The sequence below is a fragment of the Agelaius tricolor genome, unplaced genomic scaffold (assembly GCF_023055355.1).
Source record: "Agelaius tricolor isolate 1412-34295 unplaced genomic scaffold, bAgeTri1.0.p SCAF_12, whole genome shotgun sequence".
In the NCBI taxonomy this organism is placed as follows: Eukaryota; Metazoa; Chordata; class Aves; order Passeriformes; family Icteridae; genus Agelaius; species Agelaius tricolor.
The window spans coordinates 9854814-9881772 of NW_027269272.1; the positions used below are offsets into that span (position 1 = coordinate 9854814).

The 26959-nt window shown below is 44.8% G+C and overlaps 2 protein-coding genes across 2 annotated transcripts; one reads left to right on the top strand and one right to left on the bottom strand.

Annotated features, from left to right (window-relative positions):
- LOC139594890 (guanylate cyclase soluble subunit beta-2-like) lies at positions 1 to 18659 on the top strand. The gene is made up of 16 exons (XM_071437501.1): positions 1 to 262; positions 1469 to 1542; positions 2525 to 2619; positions 2813 to 2973; positions 3383 to 3482; positions 4606 to 4826; positions 4915 to 5020; positions 6677 to 6780; positions 8242 to 8458; positions 10012 to 10332; positions 11049 to 11197; positions 13395 to 13541; positions 13826 to 13980; positions 15429 to 15643; positions 15732 to 15854; positions 16565 to 18659. The coding sequence occupies exons 1-16, from the start codon at positions 260 to 262 to the stop codon at positions 16714 to 16716; spliced, it is 2343 nt and encodes a 780-aa protein (XP_071293602.1). The 5' UTR covers positions 1 to 259; the 3' UTR covers positions 16717 to 18659.
- Positions 18653 to 25501, bottom strand: CCDC195 (coiled-coil domain containing 195). Its single transcript, XM_071437502.1, has 3 exons — positions 25103 to 25501; positions 23486 to 23747; positions 18653 to 20528 (listed from the first exon to the last, which is right to left on the bottom strand). The coding sequence occupies exons 1-3, from the start codon at positions 25359 to 25361 to the stop codon at positions 20396 to 20398; spliced, it is 654 nt and encodes a 217-aa protein (XP_071293603.1). The 5' UTR covers positions 25362 to 25501; the 3' UTR covers positions 18653 to 20395.
- Between the last annotated feature and the right edge of the window lie 1458 nt (positions 25502 to 26959).

Consider the following 26959-nt stretch of genomic DNA (forward strand, 5'->3'; position numbering starts at 1 on the left):
GAATTCCCGACACAGCCGCAGCTGCGGGGAGCGCGTCTCTCCTGCGGAGAGCAGCCGGGCCCGCGGGGGGACCGGCACCGGAACCGGGACCGCAGCGCGGCCGGCGCGTCCCTGACCGCGGCCACCGAGCGCTACCCAGCGCTACCGAGCGCTACCGGGTGTCACCGCCGCAGGCGAGCGCGGCGGGGCCGGGCCTGGCCGGGCCGCCGCCCCCCGGGCCGGCAGCGGGAGGCGCGGCGGGACCGGCGGCAGCGGCAGGATGGTGAGCGGGGCGGCGAGGCGGGCCGGGGCACACAGACACACAGACAGATCCTGGCAGGGACCGACAGATAGACAGGTAGCCCTTGCTGGAGACAGATATGCAGACAGGTAGCTCCTGTCGTGCGCAAACAGCTGCGGCCGGGGACAGACAGGCAGCCCCTGCTGGGGAGGGACGGACAGACAGACGGGCAGCCCCTGCCGGGGACGGACGGACAGACAGACAGACAGACAGACAGGCAGCCCCTGCCGGGGACGCACTAACAGACAGACGGGCAGCCCCTGCTGGGGACGGACGGACAGACAGACGGGCAGCCCCTGCCGCTGGCCCCCAGCCCGAGAGCCGGGGCTGAGCGCCGTGCCGGGCAGGCTGCGGGGCACTCGGGCGCACCGAGCGGGGCTGTTGCGCTCTGTTTCCCGGGCCGCTCTCCCGGCGCTGCCCCGGTCCCAGCGGGGCTGGCGGTGCGGACGCGGCAGCGCCGCTCGGCCGTGTCCCCGCGGCTGCCGCAGCCGGGCCGGGATGCTGTGTCCGTGCCGGGATGCTGTGTCCGTGCCGGGATGCTGTGTCCCTGCCGGGATGCTGTGTCCATGCCGGGATGCTGTGTCCATGTCGGGATGCTGTGCCCGGGCCGGGATGCTGTGCCCGGGCCGGGATGCTGTGCCCGGGCCGGGATGCTGTGTCCATGCCGGGATGCTGTGCCCGGGCCGGGATGCTGTGTCCATGCCGGGATGCTGTGCCCGGGCCGGGATGCTGTGTCCATGCCGGGATGCTCTGTCCATGCCGGGATGCTCTGTCCATGTCGGGATGCTGTGTCCGTGCCGGGATGCTGTGTCCGTGCCGGGATGCTGTGTCCGTGCCCGGATGCTCTGTCCATGCCGGGATGCTGTGCCCGGGCCGCAGCTCCCAGCTCCGGCCGCAGCCGCACAGGGCACCCCCGGCCGGCCCGGCCTCGGCCCTTGCCTGTGAAACACCGCTGAGTGCGTGCTCTCCCGGGCTGAGTGCTTGTGAAACGCTGAGAGAAACGCTGCGCTGTTTACTGAGAGATATAATGGCTGTCCAACATTACTTTCTCTTTAGGCCGTCATGCATTATTACTTCTCTTGCAATATAAAATTAGCAGAGGAATCTGAAATACAAAAAGGTGGAGTGTTGGGGCAGCATTTGAAAAACCAGTACATCTTTTCCATGTTCATATATTTGCTTTTGCAGTATGGATTTATAAACATGTGCCTGAAGTCTTTGGTGGTTGAAAAGTATGGTGAAGAAACATGGGAAAAATTAAGGTAATGTGTTCCCAATAAATGTAGTGCATTGAAAGAAGGTGCTCAGGAATTCAGCAGCAGGGGATATAATTTCTTATTGGTAAATGGTAGCTGATGTATCTCAAGTAGTAATTAGGATTAACTAAAAGGGCAAAAGCAAGAGTTTCTTGCCTTGTAACACTTCATCCTCTGATACTAATTCGTCCCAATTAATTTGTCATATCAGATAATTAAAGATGACATTTAGTCTTATAGACAATTTTGCAATAGACTTGCTGACTCACATGACAATATTGAGAAGTAATTACACTAAAAAGATGTCATCCTTAATATAAAGTCAGTTTAATTCCAGTACTCAGAAAAGCAGCTAAATCATAGAATCACAGATCATCTGGTTCCAATCCCCTTGCCATGAGCAGGGAACCTGCCACTAGACCAGATTCCTCAAAGTCCCATTCAATCTGGCCTTGTTATCATCTCTGGTTTTGTCTTTTTTTGTCTTTTATGAGCTATATGGATTTCCAAAATACATAAATGATACTTTGATGCCATATAATCCATCCATGATATATTATCATCCATTGAAGCCAATATAAAAAAAATCAGCAGGTTTGGGGAGCCCCAATAGCTATTGTGGCTATTGTGTCCACATGAAACAACAAACCAGTAGACCAGAAGACAAATTAAGACTCCACTTGCTCTAGCACCCCACAGTATGATATCCTAATCCTTGAAAGAGTTTACTGTAATACCATAATGTGAAACAGCAGAAATGGTGAGGTGGACACCACCATTCAGCCATGTTAAAGCAATTTAATTAATTTAAAGCACTTTAATATTAAACTTACATCATTAGGTGAAGTAGTATGTTCCAATACAATGCTTGAGGGAGGTTGAGGAGTGCATTCACAGCAAACAGTCCTTAAGACATGCCAGTTGGGTCACCTAAGCATGTTGTATTCACAGCACTGCTGAGACAAGGATATTGTCTTCTCTGTTGCAGGCTGCAGGCTGGAGTCCAGGATTCTTTCTTGACTTTTGAGGTTTACAAAGATGAGATCACAATGCAGCTTGTGGACAAAGCCTGCAAAGTATTAGGTATGTGTTAGCATGCCTCAAAATCGGATCAGCCTGGGTCAGGCCTGAGACTGCAGCCCAGCTTTTGTCTCCTGTGCCCTTGGGAATGCCTTCCCTCTGTTGCAAATTTTCTGCCTTCAGTCTTAATCCACCTGACAGCATTGCAAGAACTTCCAAACCCTTCTTATTCCTTAAGGTATCTTTATTTTGCCAGGTGTCCCTGCTGACATTGTTCTGAGGGAGTTTGGAAAGTATTTCTTTGAATTCTGTAAGCGCTCAGGCTACGACCATATGCTGAGGACACTGGGTGGAAATCTCTATGAGTTCATAGAGAACCTGGATGCACTGCACAGCTACCTGTCCCTTTCTTACCAGGCAAGTCTGATAGTAACTGCTGAGCAGGTATGGATGGATGGACTCTGCCAGAGTGCATAACACAAGGAACAGCATCTCATAGGTGTGAATAAATAATCACCAAAGCATGTTCTCTTCTGCTATGTTCTGAAACAGATTACTCCAAATGTTAGGATAATTTCTAAAAATTATTGGTTTTGAATAGTCCTCAACATAGGTATTATTTACTACATTTGCTCTAATGCCTAGCAGATTTTTCTTCACAGGTGAGAATATTTAATTTTCTGGTTTTTAGCTTATTTATATTACAGTTTATGTTATAAAGGCATGAGATGCTTTTGTACTAGTAGAATTCATCAGTCTACTTTCTGAAAAAGCAGACTTTTCCAGAAAAAGAGATGCTGAGGTTTGGTTTTGTTTTTTTCCTCAGGAGATGAATGCACCATCTTTTAGAGTAGAAAAGAATGAAGATGGGTCAATGCATTTACATTACTATTCAGACAGAAGAGGTCTGTGCCATATCGTGCCAGGTAATGAGACTTAATGCAGAGTACAGATCAGTGCAATACACATACAGGGTAATCATATATTTGCAGGTGCACTCAGAGTTCAGTATCTTTTTTCAGCTGAGGCCTGGCCATGGAGTTGAAGCCTGGCAGACTTCAGTGTCCAGACTCTGAACTCAGTGTTTCCCTAATGCCTGATCCCTCCTAGCTCCCAGTAAATTTCATCAAAAGTTGATGAAATTTTGGGTATGACAACCCAGGCCATAAAAGTCCATTCTTGCTATAGAATTTCCTCCCTGGAAGAAGAATTCAAGTTCATGGTGTGTATCGTGTCTAACTGTTTACTAATTCTCTGTGGCTCGTGCTTTTTAAAGTCCCGTGAAGTAGAAATTCCAGTTGAGTTGAAGACATTCATCCACCCTGTAGTACATCCAATCTGTGAAACTCCTACTGAACCCTGCTCCAAACTGAATCTTTTACCAGCATTTACCAGCATCTCCAGAGCTGTGCTTGTGCAAGCATTAGAGAGCTCTAGGTCTGTAAGAGATGATCATATTCCTTTCTTTCATAAATGATGGTGAATTTAGAAGTTCATCAAAACTTCCCTTGTTGTCAAAACTTATTTGATATTGAAAGCACAGAATTATTTGTAATTTCAGACAGAGCTTTTGATGTGATTTTGATGTCCAGTATTTTGCCTAATACCTGACCAGAAATGAGAGAACTCATTGTGCATCTGCATGAAAGATATTTCCTTCCTTTCAAAGTACAGTACTCTTCAATGACTGAAATAGATTGTATAGCACAATCTCTTTAGACTCCCTGCATTCTTTGGGTTGATGGGAATTCATATTTTTGCTCTATGGCTACTTGAACACATTCTTCAGATACCCTGCTGAGCTGCTCCTGGTGAAAACCAGCATTTATCCTCAGCCAAGGCAAAAGCAGCAGCAACTTTGAAGCTGACCTCCTAGGAGCATACTCTCATCATGGCAGCTGCAGCAAGGACGACACATGTTGCTTTCTTCTTCCAGAGTTCTTTGGGAAAGTGATTTCTGAAACAGTGAAATTCCACTGGGGGCCCTCTAAAAGGGGAATTGAAAAGGTTTTGTTCTTGGCAATACCTTGTCTTTTGTTTCCCCTTCAGGAATCATCGGTGCAGCAGCCCTGGATTTTTTTAACATTGAGATTTCAATGAAAATAGTCAATCAAACAGAAGAAGAAGAAAGAACTGGGAAAAAGGAACATATTGTTTTTCTTGTCACTCAAAACCCTCTATTTCCGTGCAAGGAGAGAAATGAATTTTCTTCCTCATCTCAATGTCTTGCTGACTCTGAAAAACAAATTGAGAACCAACTGAATAAAGAGGTATTTTTAATATTCATTATCACCATGTTACTGAAATATATTTAAAATAAAAACACCCTTGAATTTCCTTTTGGATTTATTTCAACAGGACCTTGAAAAAGCCAAGAATGCAAATGGAGACAGAGGAAACTCTGTTTGTCCTGTTAAAAAAAGTCACTGGAAAACATTAAGAGGAATAATCACATTAGGAAAAGGTGAGAGATCATTCAGAAGGAGCTCATCATGATTTGAGTCTCTTCAGCTAGAAAGTCCCCATCCCCACCCACCCATCCATTTTGAAGCTACCATTTATATTTCCTCTGCAACTTTTCAAAATGTTTCTGGTTAAGTTTCTTTCAGTTTGACATTGATGATCAAAGAAAAATTGCAGATAATAAGCATGCTTAGTAATGACAGATACTTAAGTGGAATATGACCTATCACTTTTGTCTCTTAAACAGGGCTTTCATCTGAAAAGTGTTCTTCTGTAAAATGCCATTGTGTGGTGAATTTGATTCTTCATTCTTATGTCACTCGGTTTAGGATGCTGAATTTAAATGTGTGTTTTTTAGCTTGGTAGATACTACTCCTTTCCAAAATTATCAACTGTAGTAAATTTTGAAAGCCAAATTACATCCTCCACTACCAAAAGTCTACTGCTAATCTCTAAATCTCTGTTCTTGCCTCTATGTATTAGATGTTTATATATGTTTATAAAATGGAAAGAATTTTTCAGTTAGGATCTTTTGATTCCCCAAAAGGAATGAGAATCTAGCTCAGCATTGCCAAGATGCCTGCATTCTGGGATGAGTGAAAAATTGAACCTGGTATCACCTGGTGCAGTGTCACATGCATTACAAGGGCAGATATACTAAGTAAGAAATGAATATATATTCAAAATAAAATTTTAGACTAGCATTATTAATAAAAAAATATAATTCTTTAGGAATAAGTAGGATTTATCAAGAGCCAGACTTTGATAAATTAAAATCCCACACTGACTTCCCCTGAAGCAGTAAGAGGTCTAAAAGCTAGGTTCTAAGTTTGCAATAATTTGCATCAATTTCCTGAGTGACTTGAACATTTGTTCTCAGCAGAACTTACTGGAGTAACTGTCATAGCCACCTTCAGGGGGAAAGAGATCACTGGATGCAATCATCTTTTGATTCTGCTGGGTTACTGGGAATCCAAGTATATGCCATGAAGATCAAGGGTTTTGGGTGCTTCACTCAAAAGATGAGCTCTTTTGATACTTTACCCACTGTATTCCTTTTACAAAAATATCTGCTAGTAAGCACAAACTACTCTGTAGATTTGTGACCATTCTGTAAAAAATTTCAGGGTAAGTAAACTAGAAACCAAACAGTAATTCTATCTCTGTGCTATGGACATTGTACATATGGTTTATTGTACAGGAGATTAAAACTCAGATCACACTGGGTATTTTTCTCTTAGTGTTCCTTAGTAGCTGGCAAAGTGTATTAAATCCACTTCTGTGCACGTTTTTATGGGATGTGCCTGTGTTATATTGCTATGGCATCTGCAGATTCATAGAGAAATAACATCTAGTTGTTCATCTGTTTTTATTTTTTCAATCTAATTTCATGCATCTAGTGAAATCTAGTGCTCTATGTTTTTTGTGTGCTTAAGTTTTAAACACTCAGCCGACTCAGATTAGTTGCTGATCAGCTGTGGATTACACTGCAGAGCATTTAGCACAGATGGGGGCACATTTCTGGGCCCACACACTCTTTACTTTGTCTTCACTCACTATGATACAGGGTCCTGTCTCACTGAGGGATAAAAAGTCATGCTGATTGGTTTTATGAAGTGCAGCCTGATTTTAAAACAACACATCTATCTCACCACAGGTAAGCTCCTGAGAGGATTTGATCCTGTTTATCCCAAGAGCCTCTGGATTGACACAAAAACATTTTGCAATGGACTTCCTTTTCATATGGTTTTTGACAAAGAGGTAGGACAAGCATGTGGGCAGGGCTCTTAGTTTGCATAAACCTCAGAGTAATTTCCCTTTGTTTAGACTGTCCCTGCTGCACGTGCTCTGTGTGCAGTGTACACTCACTCACAGGATTTGCAGAAATACTCTGTACAGAGACATGCTCTCTATCACTGCAGATAGGAATCTCCTTTGAATGCATTGAGTTTCCCATGTCTGAAACATCTGCAGATATGCTAGCAAGGTTTATTGCAGCAGTCTATCTGTCACCAAATAGTGAGCAGAATTTTTTGAGGTTTCTGGTCACCTTCCTGTCCCTGCATACACCAGAGCCATGCCCCATCCTTTAAAATGCCTTTGCATTTACAGTTTCCCTCTCTCCTCCCAGTTACTGATCTGTCCCACAGCTGGGAGGGCTTTGCTGGCAGCTGAGGCTCCATGTGCTTGCTGAGTCTGCTCCTACCTGCTTCTGCTGGGAAAGCCCAGCCACCTCCTGCACCAGGCAGCCCCTGTGGGACCCACAATCTCTGTACCTTCTGGGGCAGCACTGAGTCTCCTCTGCTGTGCTCACCCCTCTGCAGCCCCTTGGCAGGGCTGTCCTCTGGCTGCTCCCCTGGGTTCCCACCCAGGTACAGCTCCTCCTGCTCTGAACCCTGTGGAGAGAATATTGGCTTAAACAGGAGCAAAGAAAGGAGAAGCTGAGCATGGGACAGCAGAAGAACCATGAATACATTTCCCTCAAGGAACGTGTTTTGGCATTGTGCTGATCGAGATAGCAGAACATATAATCTGCTTCATGCCACTGCCCATGTCAGCCAAAATACAGACTCTTAAACCTTTAACCTTAAACCTAAACCTTTCTTTTACTGGCCTGAAAAGAAGGCCAGTATGCATAATTTAATAAAATTAGTAGTGTGCAAAGAAGAAAAGTCCTACACCCACTACTGGTAGCCAGGTCAGAGCTTCAATAACCAATGACAACCAGAGAAGAACATTTCTGCAGAATTTAAGAGCTCATGTATGGTCAGCAGAGTAAGGAAAATGACTAAACCTTTACACTTCCTTAAGAGAAAGTAACCCATGGCATCTATTAGAAAATTAATATTTGCCAAGGCATTTTATGCCACAGTTATTTTCATTTTGGAATACAAGGCACTCCAGTATCTCAAATTTTCTCCTGTAAGGCTGTTTGTGAGGCCTACAGAAATGCAAGCAGGGATAATAGCAGGTATCTTTGGGGGATTTTCACAATTGACAGGAAGGAGCATTTTAATAACAGCATGCCTTTCTTGGGGCTTTGTCTTGCTATGAAGGGCATGCATTCAGGGCTGTGTAGCACTACACTGACAAGGTAGAAACTTTGCCCAGAAATAAGCCATGTGCTCTAGAAAGGCTAAGTCTGGAAATGTTATGAACAATTGCTTGGTCTGAATCCAAAGGGACATGAATTGTAACATTTGTCCGTGTTTTCTTTTTAAGCTCAAAGTGAAGCAAGCTGGGGTGAGCATTCAAAAGATTGTACCTGGCCTTCAGACCATGGGCATCTGCTTGGATCAGTATTTCAGGATCATTCACCCAGAAGTGCCCTTCACCATCTCCAGCATTCAGAAATTCATCAACAGCCAATTTGTGTTCCAGACTAGAAGAGAGATGATGCCTGAGTCATGGAAAGAGCGGCCAATGCTAGAGCTGAGAGGTACTTCAGTGTTTGAGTAGCCTAAGTGCTGATATTAAATCAGGAATCAGGCTGAGGTGCACTCCTGACCTCACTCCACTCCTATAAATAGCCTTTGGCCAGTGAGGAGATTAGATGGTTCTGTTTAGAGAAGCAGTAGATGCTTGTACACAAATTCTGCTATCACCTCACCAGATTTTGAAGGCTTTCACTCAGAAGCAACAACTCTGCTCCTATTTGAAAGGCTTAGAAACATGGTGATTTTTCTGATACTGCAAAACCCACATGTAGATACATGGTTTGTTCTTAATTTATGCCTTTGAGGGGAGTTATTTGCTGCTGGCTGGGTTTCCAATGTGATTAAAAATAGATTAGTTCCCTGTGCTTTTATTTTTTGTGGCACATTTTCAGGTTCTGTCTTCAACACCCCCCCAAAGCCACGTAAGAGAGTTTACCAGTTAAAATTATCTCAGCAAAAAAGATACTGTATTTTCTTTATTTTTACTGAGAGGACTGAATATGGGATGATCCTCTGCTTGGTGTAATTAACTATAGTGGCATTTGGTTTAATTGTTCTGTGACTTCAGTTTTTCTTTTATGAGCTATGTTATATGACCTAATTTTCTCTTGTCTCCTTTCACCTTAATGTAATGAGTGTCAAATCTTGTTTTCCTGGGATTCAGAAAAAGATTGAGGGTTTAGGGACAACCTTGAAAAAAGTAATGCTACCAAAACAAGGAACTTTGACCAGCCATGAGTACAATTATACTTTCTCTTATGTTCTAGGGGTTAGTTCACATGTATTTCTGATGTTTCAATCCTCTTAGTTTTAAAGCTGTTCATCCAGTAGCCCTGGGGATGATGTGAAGGAGAAAGAAAGAAATAGGAATTTCTAGATTGCTGTTTAGAAAACAATGATACTTATGAAGTAAGATGGCAACAACAACAACAATAGTAATAATAATAATACCTCAACCAAAACTCAAAAAACTAGATTCCCCACCAAAAATCCCTTTTACCTTTCAGGCATTTTTGTTACTGCTTATTTAGATTATGTCAGTAACTGAAAGTTCCAATTTCCAGGGAGGAAAGTGCCACTGACTTTACCAGGACACAAACTATGCACTGTGAAATTAAACTTCAAATGTTTTGCTTAATCACCGTGAGTCTCAGTTCCCCTGTGCATGATTCTGACTGACTGGCTTTGGGAACAGCCTGAGAATTAGGAGGAGAGGAGGGGAAAATGCAGAGAGGAGCAGAAAGGAGAGGGGAGATGTTGTGAGCACTGGGGTTCCTCATGAGAAGGAGGGAATTGAATCCTGGTTGGGCTCTGCCCAGCCCCTGCAACACCTGAGGGAGTGACTGCTTCCTGGGTTCCAAAATTTTGTTTGCCCAGTGTGGCTCCTCTCAGCAAGTTCACCTCGAATTCCTAGGAAATAAATTCCTGTGATCATTCAGACCCTACAGAAACCCCCTGACCTTAGAGCTCATCCCCTAGCGCTAGCAGCAGTAATGCAGAGCCCCCTGTGAAAGGCCACCCTGCTGAAAAGCCCTGCCACGGCTGTTTCCCCCAGGGCAGATGATGTGGATGGAGCCCCTGCAGTGCATGCTGTACCTGTGCTCGCCCCTGCTGCGCACGCTGCACGAGCTGGAGGAGCGGCAGATGCACATCGCGGACATCGCGCCCCACGACGTCACCAGGGACCTCATTCTCCTCAACCAGCAGAGACTGGCAGAGATGGAGCTCTCCAGCCAGCTGGAGAGGAAGAAGGAGGAGCTGAGGATCCTGTCCAAGCACCTGGAGGAGGAGAAGAAGAAGACTGAAGCTCTGCTCTATGCCATGCTGCCCCAGCACGTGGCCAACCAGCTGAAAGAGGGGAAGAGAGTTGAGGCAGGTGAATGAACAGGGTGCATTTGGGCTGTGTGATTTGTGCAATGGGGATGGGGATAGAGAGGCTGGGGTGCTGGCACAGCCCCTTTGCCACTGCATTGGGGTCCATTCTCTACTTGATGACATCCATGTGTAGGAGGATGATCACAGACCATTAATTTCACTGATAATAAAAATTAGGCTGTTCTTTCAAAGAAAGCTTTGGAAGCTCTTTGCCAAAATTGTTTCTAAGGTGGTGAAAGGTGGTAGTGCTGCCCATTCAGTGAACAAAATTCAGTGTTTCAGCAGTAATCTGAGATTTTGGTTTTAACATGGATATACAGGAAAACGAGGGCTCAGGAGTGAAGGGAGTAAAGAAAGAGGTCTTTGCTAGAAAATTCTCTTAGTACCTTTATGCTATTTATAAATGTAGGATCATGATGATTCCCATTGTTATTAAGGGTAGCAATAATATGCCTAAATTCCCTTTAGTAAGCACATATATGAAAGGGATAAAGAGTTAAGTGTTTCCTGTATATGGTGCATTCAGATGTTTGGGTTGTTTGAGATGTGCAATTACCCTGTATTGATACATTCTTACTCTGACACCTCTCCTTCATCTCAGTACCTGGGTGAGGTTATTACAACTGAGAGGCCATAGAATGATCTTTTCAAGCAAGCCTCAAACAGATCCTGTGACTGTGCAGCCATGACAAACACCACTGCTCTTTGTGCCCACAGGAGAGTTCAAGGAGTGCACTATATTGTTCAGTGATGTGGTGACCTTTACCAACATTTGTGCCCAGTGTGAGCCTATTCAGATAGTTCTCATGTTAAATTCAATGTACCTGAGGTTTGACAGACTGACCACAGTGCATGATGTGTACAAGGTAGGTACTGATCAAAAAAAGCTGCAGAAAGTTTTGCTGGGCTTTTTTTGTTTGTTTGGGTTTTTGTTGTTTTGTTTTTTCTTTGTTTTGTTTTAAAGTACTTAAATCCTCTTCACCACAGCATGATTGTTGGATAAACCATAAAATATTACCTATTTGTAGTGGCCACACAAACTGAAAAACAGGAAGAAGTGCACATTATTGGACAGGAACACAACTTCTATCATAGGCTAAAGACTCTTTCCACAATGCCAATAGCAGAATGGCTCTCCTTTCATATATATTTCTCTCTCCCTCCTTTCTCAAATGCCTATCCAAGATGAATAATTTGCCTAGTTCTTTTATTTGTACCTCTTCTAAATAGGTCACTTTGTCATTGTCTCTTTTGGTGGGAAATAGCATTTTAGACAATACCCAGACAATGGGTAGACTTCTGTTTCATGGAGATCTTCAGCAATGGTATCCTCTCCTGCTAACCCCCACAGAGCATCAATTAGACCTAGAGGGTGCATGTGGTCTCCAAACTGTGCTGGAAAGATCAGAGCCCTGGCTGGCCTACAATAATAGTGCTATCAACACTTCCAGAGGTACCAGATTTGATGTGCTGAAGAACAGTTCCTAAGTTTCTGTCTGTCCTCAGCTCATTAAATATTTAGGAAGGCAGAAATAGTAAAGGGTGAAATCCAAATCTCATTTATTCTTTGCTCAGGCAAGACTTGCAGTTCATCCCACAATAAATTGTACTGGGAAATCAGAAGCATTTCTTCCTTGGCAAGGAATCTGTATTCAATAATTGAAGAATCCAGGACATGGCCCATGGATTTCAGGATGAATTAGCATCATATTCTATCTAAATCATCCATCAAAAGTAAATGATCTGTCACTATAATAATGTCCTTTTGAAGCCTGTATATAACTCCTATTAATATTGAAGGCAGTTACTGGGGTACAGAGAGCAAGGATGAGATTACTATTGCAGGGAATTGGGAAAGCAATGAAATAGTGACATTGATCAAACAAACTTGGCCCAAGCTTATAAACATCAGAAGTTATGAATAAGTCTTGTTAAATTAAATCTTCTGCTATGGCCGAAAAATAATTATGGTATCTATTTGCATTAGTAACTTTTTACAGTTGTTTTTAATTTGTTACAGAAAATTACTGGCATCACTGTGGGTTTGGCTGTCTGATAGAAGGCATGGACAGGAACACATTCTTTGAGATTGAAGTGAGGGACTGTTTTAAGTCACTGTTTGTTAATGAACAAACCCAAATATTAAATTATGTTTCCACTCTCCCACTGGTGTTAATTTTTAAGGCAATTAGTTTAATCTAAAAGATCTCTTTTTTATGGATGATAAATGGGCCAGTGAAACCTCATAAGAGCAGTTTAGAAAATGTCATTACCATGTAACAGGCTTTTACAGTGGAACGTTTAAGAATTCTCTTTTTTAAACAGGTCTGCTCTATTCCTAGCAAAATTTCTGTTACAGGAACAAAATCCAAAGTATTTCTCAGGTACTTTAGCATGAATTTCAAGGAGACTGGGTGCCTGAAGGAGGACAAATCCTTCAGCATTTGTCTCAGAGACTGCAGCTGTTGTGGGAAAACAGCTGGTTGTAGGGAAGGATGCTCCCAAACTGTTTAGCTCACACTCTGTTCTGTGAGATCCTTGAGACTGGAGGTTCCTTAATTTTGTGTGAATCCCTTAATCATAATCAACAGTGAATGGGCTCCCTTGCTGTATTGTGACTTTTAAAAAATAAATCTCTCTAAAACAAGAAATACACTTTTAGCACCAATTGTGAATTAGAGCTAATTAACAGCACTCATCTATCAGGTAACCTCTGGCTCAGGAGGCTGTGCCTCAGGCCAGCTCGTTGCACATCCCCAGGGAAGGAGGAAGGCAAACAGCCTGGCACTGGCACAGCAGCCCTTTCTCCTTAGGGTCTCTCACTCTGATATCTAAAGTGGCTCAAGTGAGCAGGGCCAGAATGCCATGGAATTTTTAGTGTGGAGTGAAGGAGAGAATCTCCATCTCAAGGAAACTCATGTGTACTAAAGCTTTTCAGTGATTGGAAGCATCTTTTAAGAGAAAGGGGGAGTTGGTGCAGATGAGAAGGGCCCTGAAGAGCAGAACAGAAACCTGAGTGAGATGCACCTGGCGTGCTCATGTGCTTGTCCCTCTCAATTAAAGGTGGAGACGATTGGAGACGCCTACATGGTGGTGGGGGGGGTCCCTGTGCCTGTGCCCACTCACGCAGAGAGAGTTGCTAATTTTGCCTTGGGCATGATAATGGCAGCCAAAGGAGTACAGAACCCAGTTTCTGGAAATCCTATCCAAGTAAGTCAACACAAAGGTGCATGTGTGTCTCCCTGTCTGCTTCTTGTGCTGAGCTTCTGCTTAATGTATTGCAGCAGCAGCTCCAAGAGCTGCTTCTGACTCCTCTTTGGCTTGGGGCAAGGCCCATGAGGGCACATTTCCATGAGGAGCCTGTCCCTGTGCATATTTGATATCATACTGGCACCCAGTGTCGTGTTGAGATGAACTTTTCGGTGTCTGCACAGCATTAAGAAAGATGTTAAATAACAAGTGACATTTTTGGGGGGTGTTTTATCTTTGTAAAGATTCGAGTTGGGATCCATACAGGTCCTGTCCTGGCGGGGGTTGTGGGAGAAAAGATGCCTCGTTACTGCTTGTTTGGAGACACGGTGAACATCGCCTCCCGCATGGAGAGCCACGGCGTCCCCAGCAAAATCCACCTGAGCTCCAGCGCCTACCAGTGAGTGACCCTGAGGGAAACCTCACCTGCTCAAATCCATGCTCAAATCCACTGCCCTGGCACTGCACCTTTCAGGGGAGATGGTGCTTAGTCACTCCTTTAAGCAGCTTGTAAAGGGAAGCCACTGCTTGTAAAGAACCTTATGTTTTTCCTACTTATTCCAAATATACTTACATATAGAAATAGAGGTTTGAGAGTCTCCATGCTAGATAGCAAAATATTAAAAAAAAAAAGAAAGTGATAACTTATTTGGAAATACTGATAAATTGATGTAGGTGCTAGAAAGACAGAACATCTAGAACATTTAATAACAAAAGGTTTAAAATCTCTCTGATTGAGCACCATAATTTGTAGTGAAACAGTTTCATTTACACTTACTAAGGACTAACTTCATAAACAGCTATCCTCTTCATGCTGTAATTTACTTTCCAGAAACTCATGTTTGTAAAAAATTAATACTGCATTTCCAAGAACTTTATGTAGGCATAAAACCTGTATGCCAGCGTGGAAGCAAAGACAAACTCCAAAGGAAGGGGTACAACAACATTATCTGGGCACACAGGAACGATGTTGGGAAAATGAGAGCTCAGCTGGCATTGAGATGGCAAACAAAGTTCAAAGGCAGTCAGAGGAGCTCTGCAATGTTAGAATATAAATAGAAACATGGACCTGCTGTGGCAGGTGATTTAGTGACAGTGTCCTGAAGAAAGGCTGAGTTACTCAAGGCCTCTCTTGCTTTGGCCTTCACTGATGAGATCTTCAAGGTCCCTGCACCAAGAGTGAGGGTTCAAGGAGTAGGTGAACTATGAGTACTGGAAGAGGATCAGAGCAGGGGTCTTTTGAGAGATCTCAATCTACAGAAATGCACAGGAGCAGAAGGGATCTGAGGTAATGAGAGCTGGGTGATGGCAGTGCTGGCTGTCAGCACTGGAGCAGCTGAGGAAAGCTACAGCTGTATGGAAAAATGGCAAGGGGACATGGTGAAACTGCAGGCTGATCAGCCTCATGCCAGTCCCAGAGAAAATCAAATGGCCATTTCTGGATACATGAAAAAGGCAATTGGGAATAGCAAGTCTGGATGTAAAATAAATGAGTCAATCGTGCTTGACAGACCTGATTGCCTTCTCTGATGGAATGACTGGGGATAATTCTGTCTAGCTGATATTGGCTGCCTCAGTGCTTCATTTCTATTTACTGGTAAATAAGACCCCTCCAGCCTACTGAAGTATTTGACTTTATAATCCATTAGTTTTTGATCAGGCTGTATGTGTAATGCTATGAAAGCACAGCAGGCTTGAATAAACAGTTGAAACAAATCCTCAGTTGTTCACAAATTGAGACTCTTTTCCCCAGACTGTTGTGATTTGATCACTCAGCTCTTTGAAATCATCAGTGTCATTTCTACTTGTCTTGAATTTTCATGTGTCATTTTGCTTCTGATACTTTAGGTGCCTAAAATACAAGAATTTTGAGATTACTGAAAGAGGAGAAATAGAAGTAAAAGGCAAAGGGAAAATGCACACATACTTCCTCATTAGAAATAAATCTGCAACTGAGAATGAGATCATGGGAAGGCCAATGAAAGATTTAGACTCTGGCCATGAATCTGTTCAGTCCTTTCCAGAAGGCAAGACTGAAACTATACCAAGTTCTCATCAGCCAGGTAGAGTCAGCTCAACACATATTTTCCTCCTTGAACAAATGAACAATAATACAATCCAATTAAATGTCCTTTTGTATTCTTCTTTCAGCTACTCAGACTCAGCAAAAGAAGGACCAGACCCCAACTATTGCAATGAAGTATGTTGATGGCCCCACAGATGCACAAAACAGCCTCAAAAGAAGGAATCAGATGAAAGCTGGAGGTTTAACAGGTAGTTATTTAGTTACCATCTCACAAAGACCACAGAACTAGGAAGTAACTGAGGCTTAATCTTGCAAGTACTTCATATTCATCTTCTAAATAACCATAGTTTTGTCAAGCCAGAAATTCATGCTAACATTTACACATTACCCTTCTGCACAATCGTTAGGGCCAGACAACTTTCACCTCTGGAGCAATCCCAGGTGTTGGTTGGCACCAGTGAGAGAGAAGCTGACAGAGCTGCCAAACCCCAGAACCCCTCTGGGAGTGCAGATAGAATGGATAAACATTAGACAGCTCTTCACAGGGCAGACCCATGAACTGTTCATGTACACAGCTTTTCCTAGGAAAGATGTAGTTATGGGGCAGCCTTGCCAACTCAAGAGAGACCTCAGTCCTGCCTGCTGCAGGAGTCAGGAGGATTTATTGCCATGCTCATGTTCTGTGACCAAAGTTCATTCTCCTTTGAAGTAGCTGATACTGAGATAACAGATTTGATGCCATAACAACCTAATCTAATGCAGCAAGTCTTGTAGTTCTATTTATGTGCTTTGTGGATTTTAAACAGACTAAATATGTTGTCCCTAATTACTAGAAAATATTTTACTGCCTTCCCTCCCACCTGCTTAGATGTGGTGGTTAATCTAGTATGTGGTGTGCTGACAAACAGAAACCTCTCTGGTCCTTCAAAACTCACAGTGCAGGAGTGTTTCCTTTCAGGCAGAACTTGTGATTCCAAAAGCGATGGGAGTCTCCATGGCAACCAGCATGCAGACGATGGTCCTCGTCCTCCAAACCAGGGGAGAGTCAAACCTGCTGCTGAAGAGCCACAGAATAGAAATGTTCGCTCCAATTTTTGCACTTTACTCTAAGTTTCTTACTTTTGCATTAAACAGAGAAATTTTATTATGATTTTGTGCATTTTGCTGTTATGGGACTGATTTTGTATATGAGTACCACATGATTTTGTAAAAAAAAAAAAAAAGTAAAAAGATATTTCATCACAGTTTTCAGTAAAAATAAAACAGCGGAGGAAATTTTTTTAATCCATCTACATGGGACATATAATATTTCCAGTAGAGAAAGAAATCCTTGCAGGATGCTTTGAAGATGCATTTTCAGCCTGTGCCACATCTTTGAATATCCTTGTGTAAAAATCATGTGTTGGTATCTGATGCAGCAATCGAGAAAGAGGTGACTCATCCAGCTAGAAATATTCCTACTCAAATGAGCACTTGCCATAAAAGAAACATTCCCTGAAGTGACCATCTGTCTTGACTCCAGCACAGCCAACAACTTCCCCATGTAAGGTTAGCAGCATTCCTCCTATGTTTTAACTGCAATAACAGCTTAATTTCCTGACAAATCTTTGGTTGGGTCAAGGCATTATGAAGTAGAAGTGCAGAATAGATCTAACACAACCTGTATTTTTTGCATCCTGAAGAGAGAATAATGTGTACTTGATAGCAGCCAACAGTAGAAAAGAGCACCTGTGGTCTCTGAGCCAGCCATACATACTGTGCAAAGAAGGACATGGAAATGGTGGAGTTACAAAGCATCAGATTTGTCACAACACTGAAGGACTGTTCAAGGCCTACAACCTATCTGAGACCTTCAAATAAGTTTCAAGTTTATTTCTCATTTTTTCACCCCAGCTAGACCAAAACAAAGCCCCAAAACAGCAAAGATTCTGGACTGCAGGAGGAGACTGTCAGTGCTGGAATTAATGTTGCTAGCATCATTGAAAACAACAGCATTAGAGATCAACATTACCTGGTATCAGAGGCTGCTCAACTGAAATACTTCCATGCTGACATATTCTTAGATTGGGTCTGATCAGAAACAGGAGAGAAAAATTGAAGCTCATTTGTCAGGGATTTCAAAGAGAGGAGCAAAAATACAATGGATATAAAGGTTGTAGACAATTTGGTGCATCATAAATTGTGCTCTCACTCCTATAAATGGAGCTTGGACTAGGTGGGTGACTTTGACAGAAGATGTGCCCTGCACACTGATTTATTACCTTTGGCTGTGGATTCATCGACTAAGGATGCAGGCATGAGACCAATGTGAACTCTGGGCTGGAACTCACTGGACAAGGTGATAAAGTTACTCCTCTCTGACAGTCTGGAGCATCACATTTCCACCTCTGTGTCTGCAGCAGGAGCAAGGCTCTTTAAACACCAGACAGAGAGCAAAGACTGATGAAAGGCATCTCCTCCTCTTTATAGTATAGCCAGATGAAATTTCACCTGGTTAGAGTTTTTTTTTCCAAATCTCTGAGACAGGAGCTGGGCAGCTCAGTCTGCAGCAGCAATTAGTGCAATTATTGCAGCAGAGGAGGATGCACAGAGTGAAACCATTGGTGCTGTTCTCCACTAAAGAGGTGTTCCAGGGGTTTGCCAGGTGTGGTCCCATGCAATGAGCACCTGTTAGGTTTTGGAGCACCTCACAAGCACAGGCTCTGGCTTAGCTTCCTCCAGAAGAGATCCATTGAACACTTGCTTTGCTCAAACCTGCCCTTCTTGCTCTGAACAATCTATGGGTGTTTAATGTTGGAATGTTTTAATTGCCAGTAAGTGCTCCATGGTAAGTTACTTCATGCTGTCCTGTGGTAAAAATGGTGTGCTCAGTGGTTTCTCTGTGGCATCTGCTACAATCTGGTTCTCCTTGAGGTGCAGAGCTGGGTGAAATCTGCACAGCTGCTTCTAAACATTAATGTGCCTGTGCATCATCATGTGTTCTTAAATCTGTAGGCACTTCTAAAGACTGCAAAAATATAATTCAAAAATAAATCTTTTCATTAATATACCAACTGCCATTTGTCAGTGATTCCTTTGATTCCTGTCCTTCTTTTCCCTTCCACCTTTTCTATTCTCCTTTTCCTCTAGGCCTACAAAAGTGCTCAGTCTTTGTGTCAGTCACAGATCTACAGTGAATTGACACAAAAAGGGTGGGAGAAAGAAATTCCCACCACTGCTTCATGGAAACTGAGGCTTAGAGAAATTAAAAGTTGAAACTTTTGAAAGCTTCCTAAAGCATATGAATTCCCAAATCCCATTAAATCTGGTGTTAAAACCCTAACTGTAAAAGTTTAGGTATCTTAAAGGTCCGGGGGCCAGATTTTTCAAAGACTTTTGTTACTTTCCTGAGGGAAAACAACTGGATTTAGGTGCTTAATTGAACACATATGAAGTGTTTAATTCCCACAAATGATGCTTTCCTTAAAACATTTATAAAGCACTTCCTTGTAAAGCCTTCTAAAATGGGCTGTTTAGTAAACTTTCCAAACTAGAACCTCATTAGCATTAATTCATTACTTCTGACATTACAATGCAACTCTGTATGGATCCAAGCTGAACATAAAAATGCACAAATAAAATAGCAGTGAAAAATTGAAATTATTACTTCAGTAGTGAGAATATATTAAAACCACACTTGAATATAAAAAACTATGGTGAAATTCCAAATGAAAAAGGAAACACACAATTTCATAGAAGTGGACAACATCATGGAAATTCCAGAGAATTTTTTTCCTACTAAGTCTCTGCTTTCCCCTTAGAAAACTCAAGACTTTAAGAGTAGACAATGAGATGAAAATCTTCCTTAAAATTATCTGTACAAACATCTACTATTCATGTATTCTTCATACAATATTCAATCATCAGTGCTTCCTGTACAGAAAAAAATAGCAGTGTGCAGTATTTTGATTCCATAAATAGTTGTAATCAAAATAAACACATGGAATGTTATCTCCACTTATGTGATTAGACTAACAAGCACTGCTAATTTTTTGCAAGCTGTCTGTAGTTCTGTCTCACAGTTTTGTTATACTTGCTTGCTCAGACCAATGGTTTTTGGTCTGCGCTGTGCTGAGAAGCCTTTCCTAAAAAATTCTGATATTCAGAGTTCTTCCTATTTTGACTTGGTGTCCAGCCTTTAGTCTCCAGCTGGATAAGCACACCATGTGAGAAGATTTGTAGTCATATTTTCATACCAATAAGCACTTTGCCCTGTGCTCTGTTAGAAGTGAACCCCCAAAGGACATAAACTCATTGCCAAGCTTTACAGAAATTCAGGGCAACATTACCTGACTCTGTAATATCTCCTTAACTTTGCTGTACTAGTGAAGTCTGAAAGTTTTATCTACAGAGAAAACCTCCCAGGCTCTTTGATAGTTCTTATTTTGTCATTTGCATCAGACACCTTTCTGTCAAGGGAATCAGCAAACACAAATGGTGACAGTTTCTGCTTTTTGTGACAAACACACCAAACCTGGCTTCAGCACCCTGTTCTCATCAGTCCTGAGGTATCCTTGAATGCATTGCCCAGGAGCACTGTGTGGAGGCACCTTTGCAGTGTCTGGGATTCCAGCTCCTTGGTTGTGGTTCCATTTCCATGCCGAACACCAGGCCAGTGACCCAGACCACGGCTGGGTGATGCTCTGTGGGCATCCTGCCAAAACGTTTTGCAGGAGAGGAACCTGACACTCAGCTATCATTTAAGGGCAATTGATCTCAGGAATCAATGGGCCTTTAAAAATTCACCAGCTCACATATCCTTTTCAGTGATGGTCATCAGATGTTTCGTGCTCTGATTTTGTGGGCTTTTGAGAGAACCTTGCTTTTCAGCAAATGATGACATATCTGTTGGTAAGAGGAAACTCACAGCCTTCACTTTACCCCTGGAGAAAAAAAGAGAAATCATTATGAGGATTACAAATGTATAAAACACGCAGAGAAAGTAAAAAAAAACAAAACCAAAACACCAACCTGACTGAGGAAAAAGTAAATGCTTTCAACTCTTGCAGGATTTCTTGCCATTCACATGGCCATCCCAAAGGACCAGGCATGGTGCTCTCTGCTGGAAGCATCTGCCTTTTTCCATCGAGTCTCACATCTCCCTGACCTGTGTGTACAAAGCTGTGTGTGCACAGAACCCTGGGGGTGCATGTGCACCCACAGAGACCCTTCAGTTATTTTAGTATAATGGCTCTGAAAAGAGTTCTTAGCCTCTCTTATCCTGGATTTAAATATTTAATGGGGTTTTTTCATTCACCAAACACAGTGGGAATCCCTTGGTAGAAATAATACTTTAGCATATGTGAATTAAAATATTTTAGACGTGCAAATTAGAGATGATCTGTTAGCGGTGCTGTTTTTTTATTACTTGGGTGCAATGGCACTCTATAAAAATTCAAGGTGATACTTCTAGAGAGTTAATTTTAAAGCAAAAATATTCACATCACATACAGGATTATAGCTTTGGAGCAAAATGTGAGGAAGCTACAATAAACTAAGAATAGGAAAACCCAACATGAAGCAGCATGCTGAAAAGCAAAAAATGTCATCCTTGTAAAAAATTAAGCTTAATAAGCTTGCTGAACTAATTGCTAGAAATTACCTTGCTGGAGAAAAGCTGCGATGGGTGTCTGTGTCAGACATTTGAGTATATAACAGAAGTATCCCCCATTAAGACCATAAAGCATTCTAGGTGGCTTTTTTGGGTGTAAGAAACACAAAGCTTTGTGTTTCAGGGTACCACCCAGCCTGCTGAGGGGGTGAGGTGAGAAACTCTTCCCACAGCCCCTTCTCCTCCTGCAGGCAGCAGGGAGTGCCCTGAGCCACTGCTCAGCCTGACAAGGCAGCTCCAAGGGCAGCCATCAAACCATCACTGCTGCCTCTGGTCACGGGGCTCCCAGCAGCTCCCCAGCACTCCATGGAACAGATCTGGGCTGCAGCTTTGGCTGCTTTGAAAGCTCTTTCCCCTCGTGAGCCAGCAGCAGGATTTGCCATTGCCATCCCAGGCCTGCCCGTGCTTGCCTGCACGCACACCTCCCACATGAGCTGGCTCCAGGGCAAAGCCCCTCTGGAAACCCAGGGCACTGGGATATTTCTCTGTCTGCTCTGGGGTGCCCTGACCCCCAGGGCAGCACTGACTTTGACCCTCATTTGTGGAGAAAGTTTCCCAGACTTCAGGATAAACTAGAATCCACAAAAGTGTGAAATAGATTATAGAGAGCAGTGCAGGTGTATCACTTTGTAAGAAATTTAGGTTTTGGGATTTTTAGTGTGTTGTGGGTGGCAGCAAGATGGAGGGCACAGGGTGTGGTCCTGGGTTGCTTCTTCTTCCTTCTTCTTCATGGGTTTGGGTGGCATTTTGTAATTGGGCAGAAAAGTCCCCATTGGAGCTCTTTGGGATCAGTTATTGGGTTAAAAGGGAAAATAATCCAGGTGTCATTTCTCAATTGCATAGTTTAGTCTTAAAAGACCTTGGAACAAGAGACTGTTGGCCATTTTGTGCCTTCTAATGAAAAGCTGCCAAACTCACAGTACTGAGACTGTTTTACTGATGAGAAATAATAAACACCTGAGGCCAAACATGAATTACTGTCTCAAGTGCCTTCAATCCAGACCCAGGGAAACCCACAACTGGGACCCCACAACCCCCAAAGTGTCCATGTGCACCCAGAGCCCTGAGTGTCCCTGAGCCAGCAGGGCATGCACAGAAACCCAGAGTTACAGGGTCAGGGTGATTTGCAAAGCGACACCAGTTCCCTGCCAGGGACTAAATTTAGGTGTCCAACTGCTGTAAAACGCCTGACCCTGAAATGTCCTTGCAGGAAAACCCAGGTGCCTCTGAAAGCTTGACCTTGCTGTCCCCTGCAGCCTCTCAGAGAGGAGCTGGGCCCCAAATCAGCTTTGCACAGGGAGTGCAAGGGGCTGGGCACTGGTCTGCTCTGAGGATTTAGGGGGACAGAGCTAAAGCTGTTGTGCCATGCACAGGCACCTCCACACAGGTGACACAGCCACAGTGTCAGCCCCAGGGTGGCCACTGGAGCCCTGTCCCAGCACATGCAGGGGCAGGCAGGCAGAGCCTTGGGCTTCTCCCTGCTCAAACACCTGCTTTGAGGGTATTTGGATGATTGCCCTTCTGAGCACAGCATGATTTGCTGAACCCAGGAATCAGCATGAATTCCCAAGGTGGATGCACCAGCTACAGGATGTGGCTGGGCTATCATACATCACAGTCCCACTGCTGCTGGTTCTACCTGTGGTTCTTGTCCTGTGATGGAAAGCTTCTCATCAATGAGCAGAGACACTCAGGGCTGGTCCAGCAGCCATTTCACTTAATTCAGAAGCTGTCCTCTGACTACTTTTTTCGAGGCTGAAAGCATTAACTTGTAATGCTTCAGTTACAGGGGAAATATGATACAATACATCTAAATCCATGAGCCACAGCAATCACACTTCTAAAGGTATAGTGCAGAGTTCCTTGGTATTTCTGTACTTTTTGTTCAAAGTTTAAAAAGCCCTTTCAAGCTTAGCTTGTCAGAACATCACATCAATCTGCAAAACTCTGCCTGGCTTTAAGAGAGCAAAGATTTCAACCCCCTTCTCTCTGCCTCAGCCTCTCCTTTCCATGACAAATTTAACCAGCTCCCACTGCCAAACCTCATGCAGTGCAGGGGGGAGCACAGCTCCCTCAAAAGAGGTCTCCAGTCTGCTCAGGGCCCATCCACACTCAAACAACTGTTTTGCTGATAGCATACTAAAACCCAGAGCAAAATCCATGTATCTAATGAGGTGAAACCCGTGGCCAGCCCAGGCAGGTGGTGCTGTGGAGGCAAACCAAACCTACTGGCACCTGCAGACACGCTCCTGAAACAGCTGCACGCTGCTGGGGTGGCTGTAGGAGACACAGCTGGCTGGGGATTGTCCAGGCCCTTCCTCCTGCTCCCTGCTGAGCTGTGCTGCAGCACCAGGGGCTGCTGGCTGGGCACTGCCTGGCACCCCCAGGAGCCCCATGCTGGGAGGCTCCCTGCCAGCCCAGTGGCACCTGGGGCTGGAAGGAGCAGGAGCTGGGGAGGCAGTGGGGTAGCGTCTCACAGTCATGGCAGTATCTGAGGAGCAGAGAAAAAAGCAGAGATACAAACAATATTAGTACGATTAATAATAATGACAATTCAGATTTCCTCAATGTATTTTTGAAGAGTGACTTTATGTGTGCAGATAGTGCTAGAACAAGGGGGAACAGTTCTCAGCTAAAAGAGGGGACATGAGATTTCAGCAGGTGAGGCACTGGCACAGGTTGCCCAGAGAAGCTGTGGATGCCCCATCCCTGGAAGTGTTCAAGGCCAGGATGGATGGGTCTTTGAGCAACCTGGTCTGGTGGAAGGTGTCCCTGCCAATAGCAGGAGTGTTTGAACTAGATGATATTTAAGGTCCCTTCCAACTCCAAATGATCTACCATTCTATTTTTAATCACTTTTTTGGGGCTCAAAACCATTCTGTATGTGGTGAAGCTGAGAGGCAGAGGATGCCAGACAAACCCTTTGCCCTAGAAAGCAGCTGGAGAGGAAGATCCACAGGGTTAGAAAGCACTTTTCACAGCTTTCCCCTTGCCAAAAGGCCATGGAGCTGCTCCCAAGCTGATGACATCCCTAGCCACCAGCAGCCCCTTCAGGCTGGTAGCCTGGCCACGGGGTCAGTGGGATTGGCAGCAAGCACTGCTCATCAGAGCACCCCTGTGGCTGCATGGAAATCCACCCGTGCTGCTCAGCCTCTCATCTTATTCCTTCACACAGATTTGTCTCCATGAAAACTTGCGGGGCCATTTCTCCAATACTTCTCACCAAGCCACATTTTGCTCTGATTCCTGCTTCATTAATTCCTCCAGAAGTCCCAACCAGACATCTATAACTGAGGAACATTTCCATGTTTCCCCTCTGATAAAGTTGTGAAGAGAATGTATTCCTATATATTGGCCCCTCTCTGCCTCAACAAGAACAAACTGCGTTGTCTGCAAAAATAAACTGCACATCTGGCGTGATGCATGCAGCCAACCCGTTATTTTTTGTAGCATTTTCCTCATCTTTGACTAAGGCAGGATGGGTTATGGCATGGTTATGAGTGTTGGCCCTTTTCTGCCTGGAACAGAGAGGGGACAGGCATGGAGAGGAGACTCCACGCCTGTGAAAACCTGAAGCAGAAAGTCAAATTCTGCTTAAGCAAACCAAACTCTTTGAGTTGAATCCTTTGTTTGAGCAGCAGTAAAATGCTCCACTGAGCTCAGCTGGGAGGGATGCACCCTGCAAAGCCCACAGAGCCAGGCACGCAGTGCTGTGGGTTTGCTGCGAGCACAGAATGGGGCCAGGGCTCTTCCATGGAGTCAACCAGAAGGCAGCTGGCAGCTCATCCCCCTTCCCTGCGGGCACATCCCGCCCGGGCAGTGCCAGCACAGCCCCCTCGCCGGTACCTGTCTGCTCCCTGGGCGCTGGGGCGGCCGCGGCGCCTCCCTGCAGGGATGCTGGGGATGCCGAGGATGCCGCCGGTCCCTCGGCCCCACGGGCGGGCTCCCATCTCCCCGCACGGCCGCTCGCATCTCCCGGTGCCGGCAGCGCTGCGTGCCCGCAGCCCCGCAGCTCTCCCTTCAGGGCCCTGTTTTCCCTCTCCAGCTTGTTGATTTGGGAGCGCATCTTGCGGATGAGCTGCAGCAGGTGCGGGTTCCCCTCCATGCTCCCCTGCCCCGCGGAGCCGCTGCCCGGCCCGGGCGGACCCTGCCCTTAAAGCCCCGGTGCAGCGCGGGTCAGATCCCGGCCTGGGGGGCTGGACCGAGCTGCCAAGGCATGGCCATCATTTATTCATGTGGGGCTCGCGTTTCAGGGCAGAGCTGGCCCCTCCCGCCGCACAAATCTCGGTCAGCCCCAGCAGAAACCCGCCTGCCCTCCGGGCTTCTCATTCCCTTTGGTCTGCCCAAAAAGCCCAGCGGTGATCTGCATGGCACAGAGAGAGAGGATTTTTTGTAAACTCAGTGGGGTCCAAGGTGTGTGCTGACCCTGCCAGCTCCTGGATGCTGCAGGGAGCCATGCTGGGTGCCTCTAAGCCATGGCACACTTGCAGGCTGCAGATTTTGGTGAGTGCATCTTCAGTGAGCCTGCCTGAGCCTGCTGCAGGCACCTGTAACTGTGTGGGCTTTGCTATAAAACACCTCGACTTTGCTGGACAGCAATTCATCTCTTCCCTAGCACGGGGTGATTTAAGCTTTTTTTCTCCGTGTATCTGGAATTCCAATTCCAGAATTAGTAATTTCTCTCAGGAAAATTAAATTTCGAAATGAAAGCTGATACAGTGCAAGAACCCTGCTATTAACAGCACGTGCCAGCAGCTGTGATGGACAGCAGGAACACCAAAGCTCTCCTGGAAGGCTGCAGCAGGGCCTGGGCCCTCTGTGGGCACCCAGGGAGGGTCACTGGAGTGGAGCTTTGGCACCAGCACCCAGGAGAGTAACAAGAGACAGACTGGGCTTGATTCTTGCATTAGCAAGAGAAACACAATGCCCCTGCATTTCTCTCATCATCTAGTCCCTAAAGCCATCTTTCTTCTGGCTGTAAGATGCAAAAACCTGTGGAGCAGTCTTCCCATTCCCCAAGACCTACTTAAAACACAGAGCTGAGAATGCCAGAAAGTCAGCAGGGAAGTAATTTAACACACCTTCTGCTTTGAGATCCTTCACTTCCCAATAGCGCTCAACAGTGACTCAGGAATAACAGAGAGGAAAAAAACCATTTCATCTGTGTGCATTTCCCCACTCTGCTGCTGGAGGGTGAGGGAAGAAAGGAAAACTGTTGTGAGATACTTCAAACATGAGATGACTCAGTCTTTGTTTTTCCAGAGGTGTCAGAAGGGCTGTGGGTCTATGGGGAGGTGCTGCTGGCCAGCATCAGCCCTGCTGTCACCTCCTGGGAGCCTCTCCAGAGGGCTCTGCATGGTTCATCTGCAGGCAGAGGTGAAACAAATGTGAGTTCTCAGGCTGCAGATGATGCCCACAGCACCCATGCATTTTTCTTGGGTCTGGACCCAGGCCTAAATAGCAGTGCAGGTGCCCCTGTGCTGGGATAATGTGTAGGGAGCATTATGGGCCTATTTCTCCAGCAAGCAGATCAGGCACTGAGCAGTGACAGCACCCATGTGTAACTATAACATTGCTGCTGACCCTGCAGCTGGCAGGTGTGGCTGGGCAGGGGACAGTGACCAGCTCAGCAATTAGCTCACCCCAGCTGTAGCTGCAGGTGTCTCCTCTCATCCCATGCCTGCTGCTCCTCTGGAACCAGAC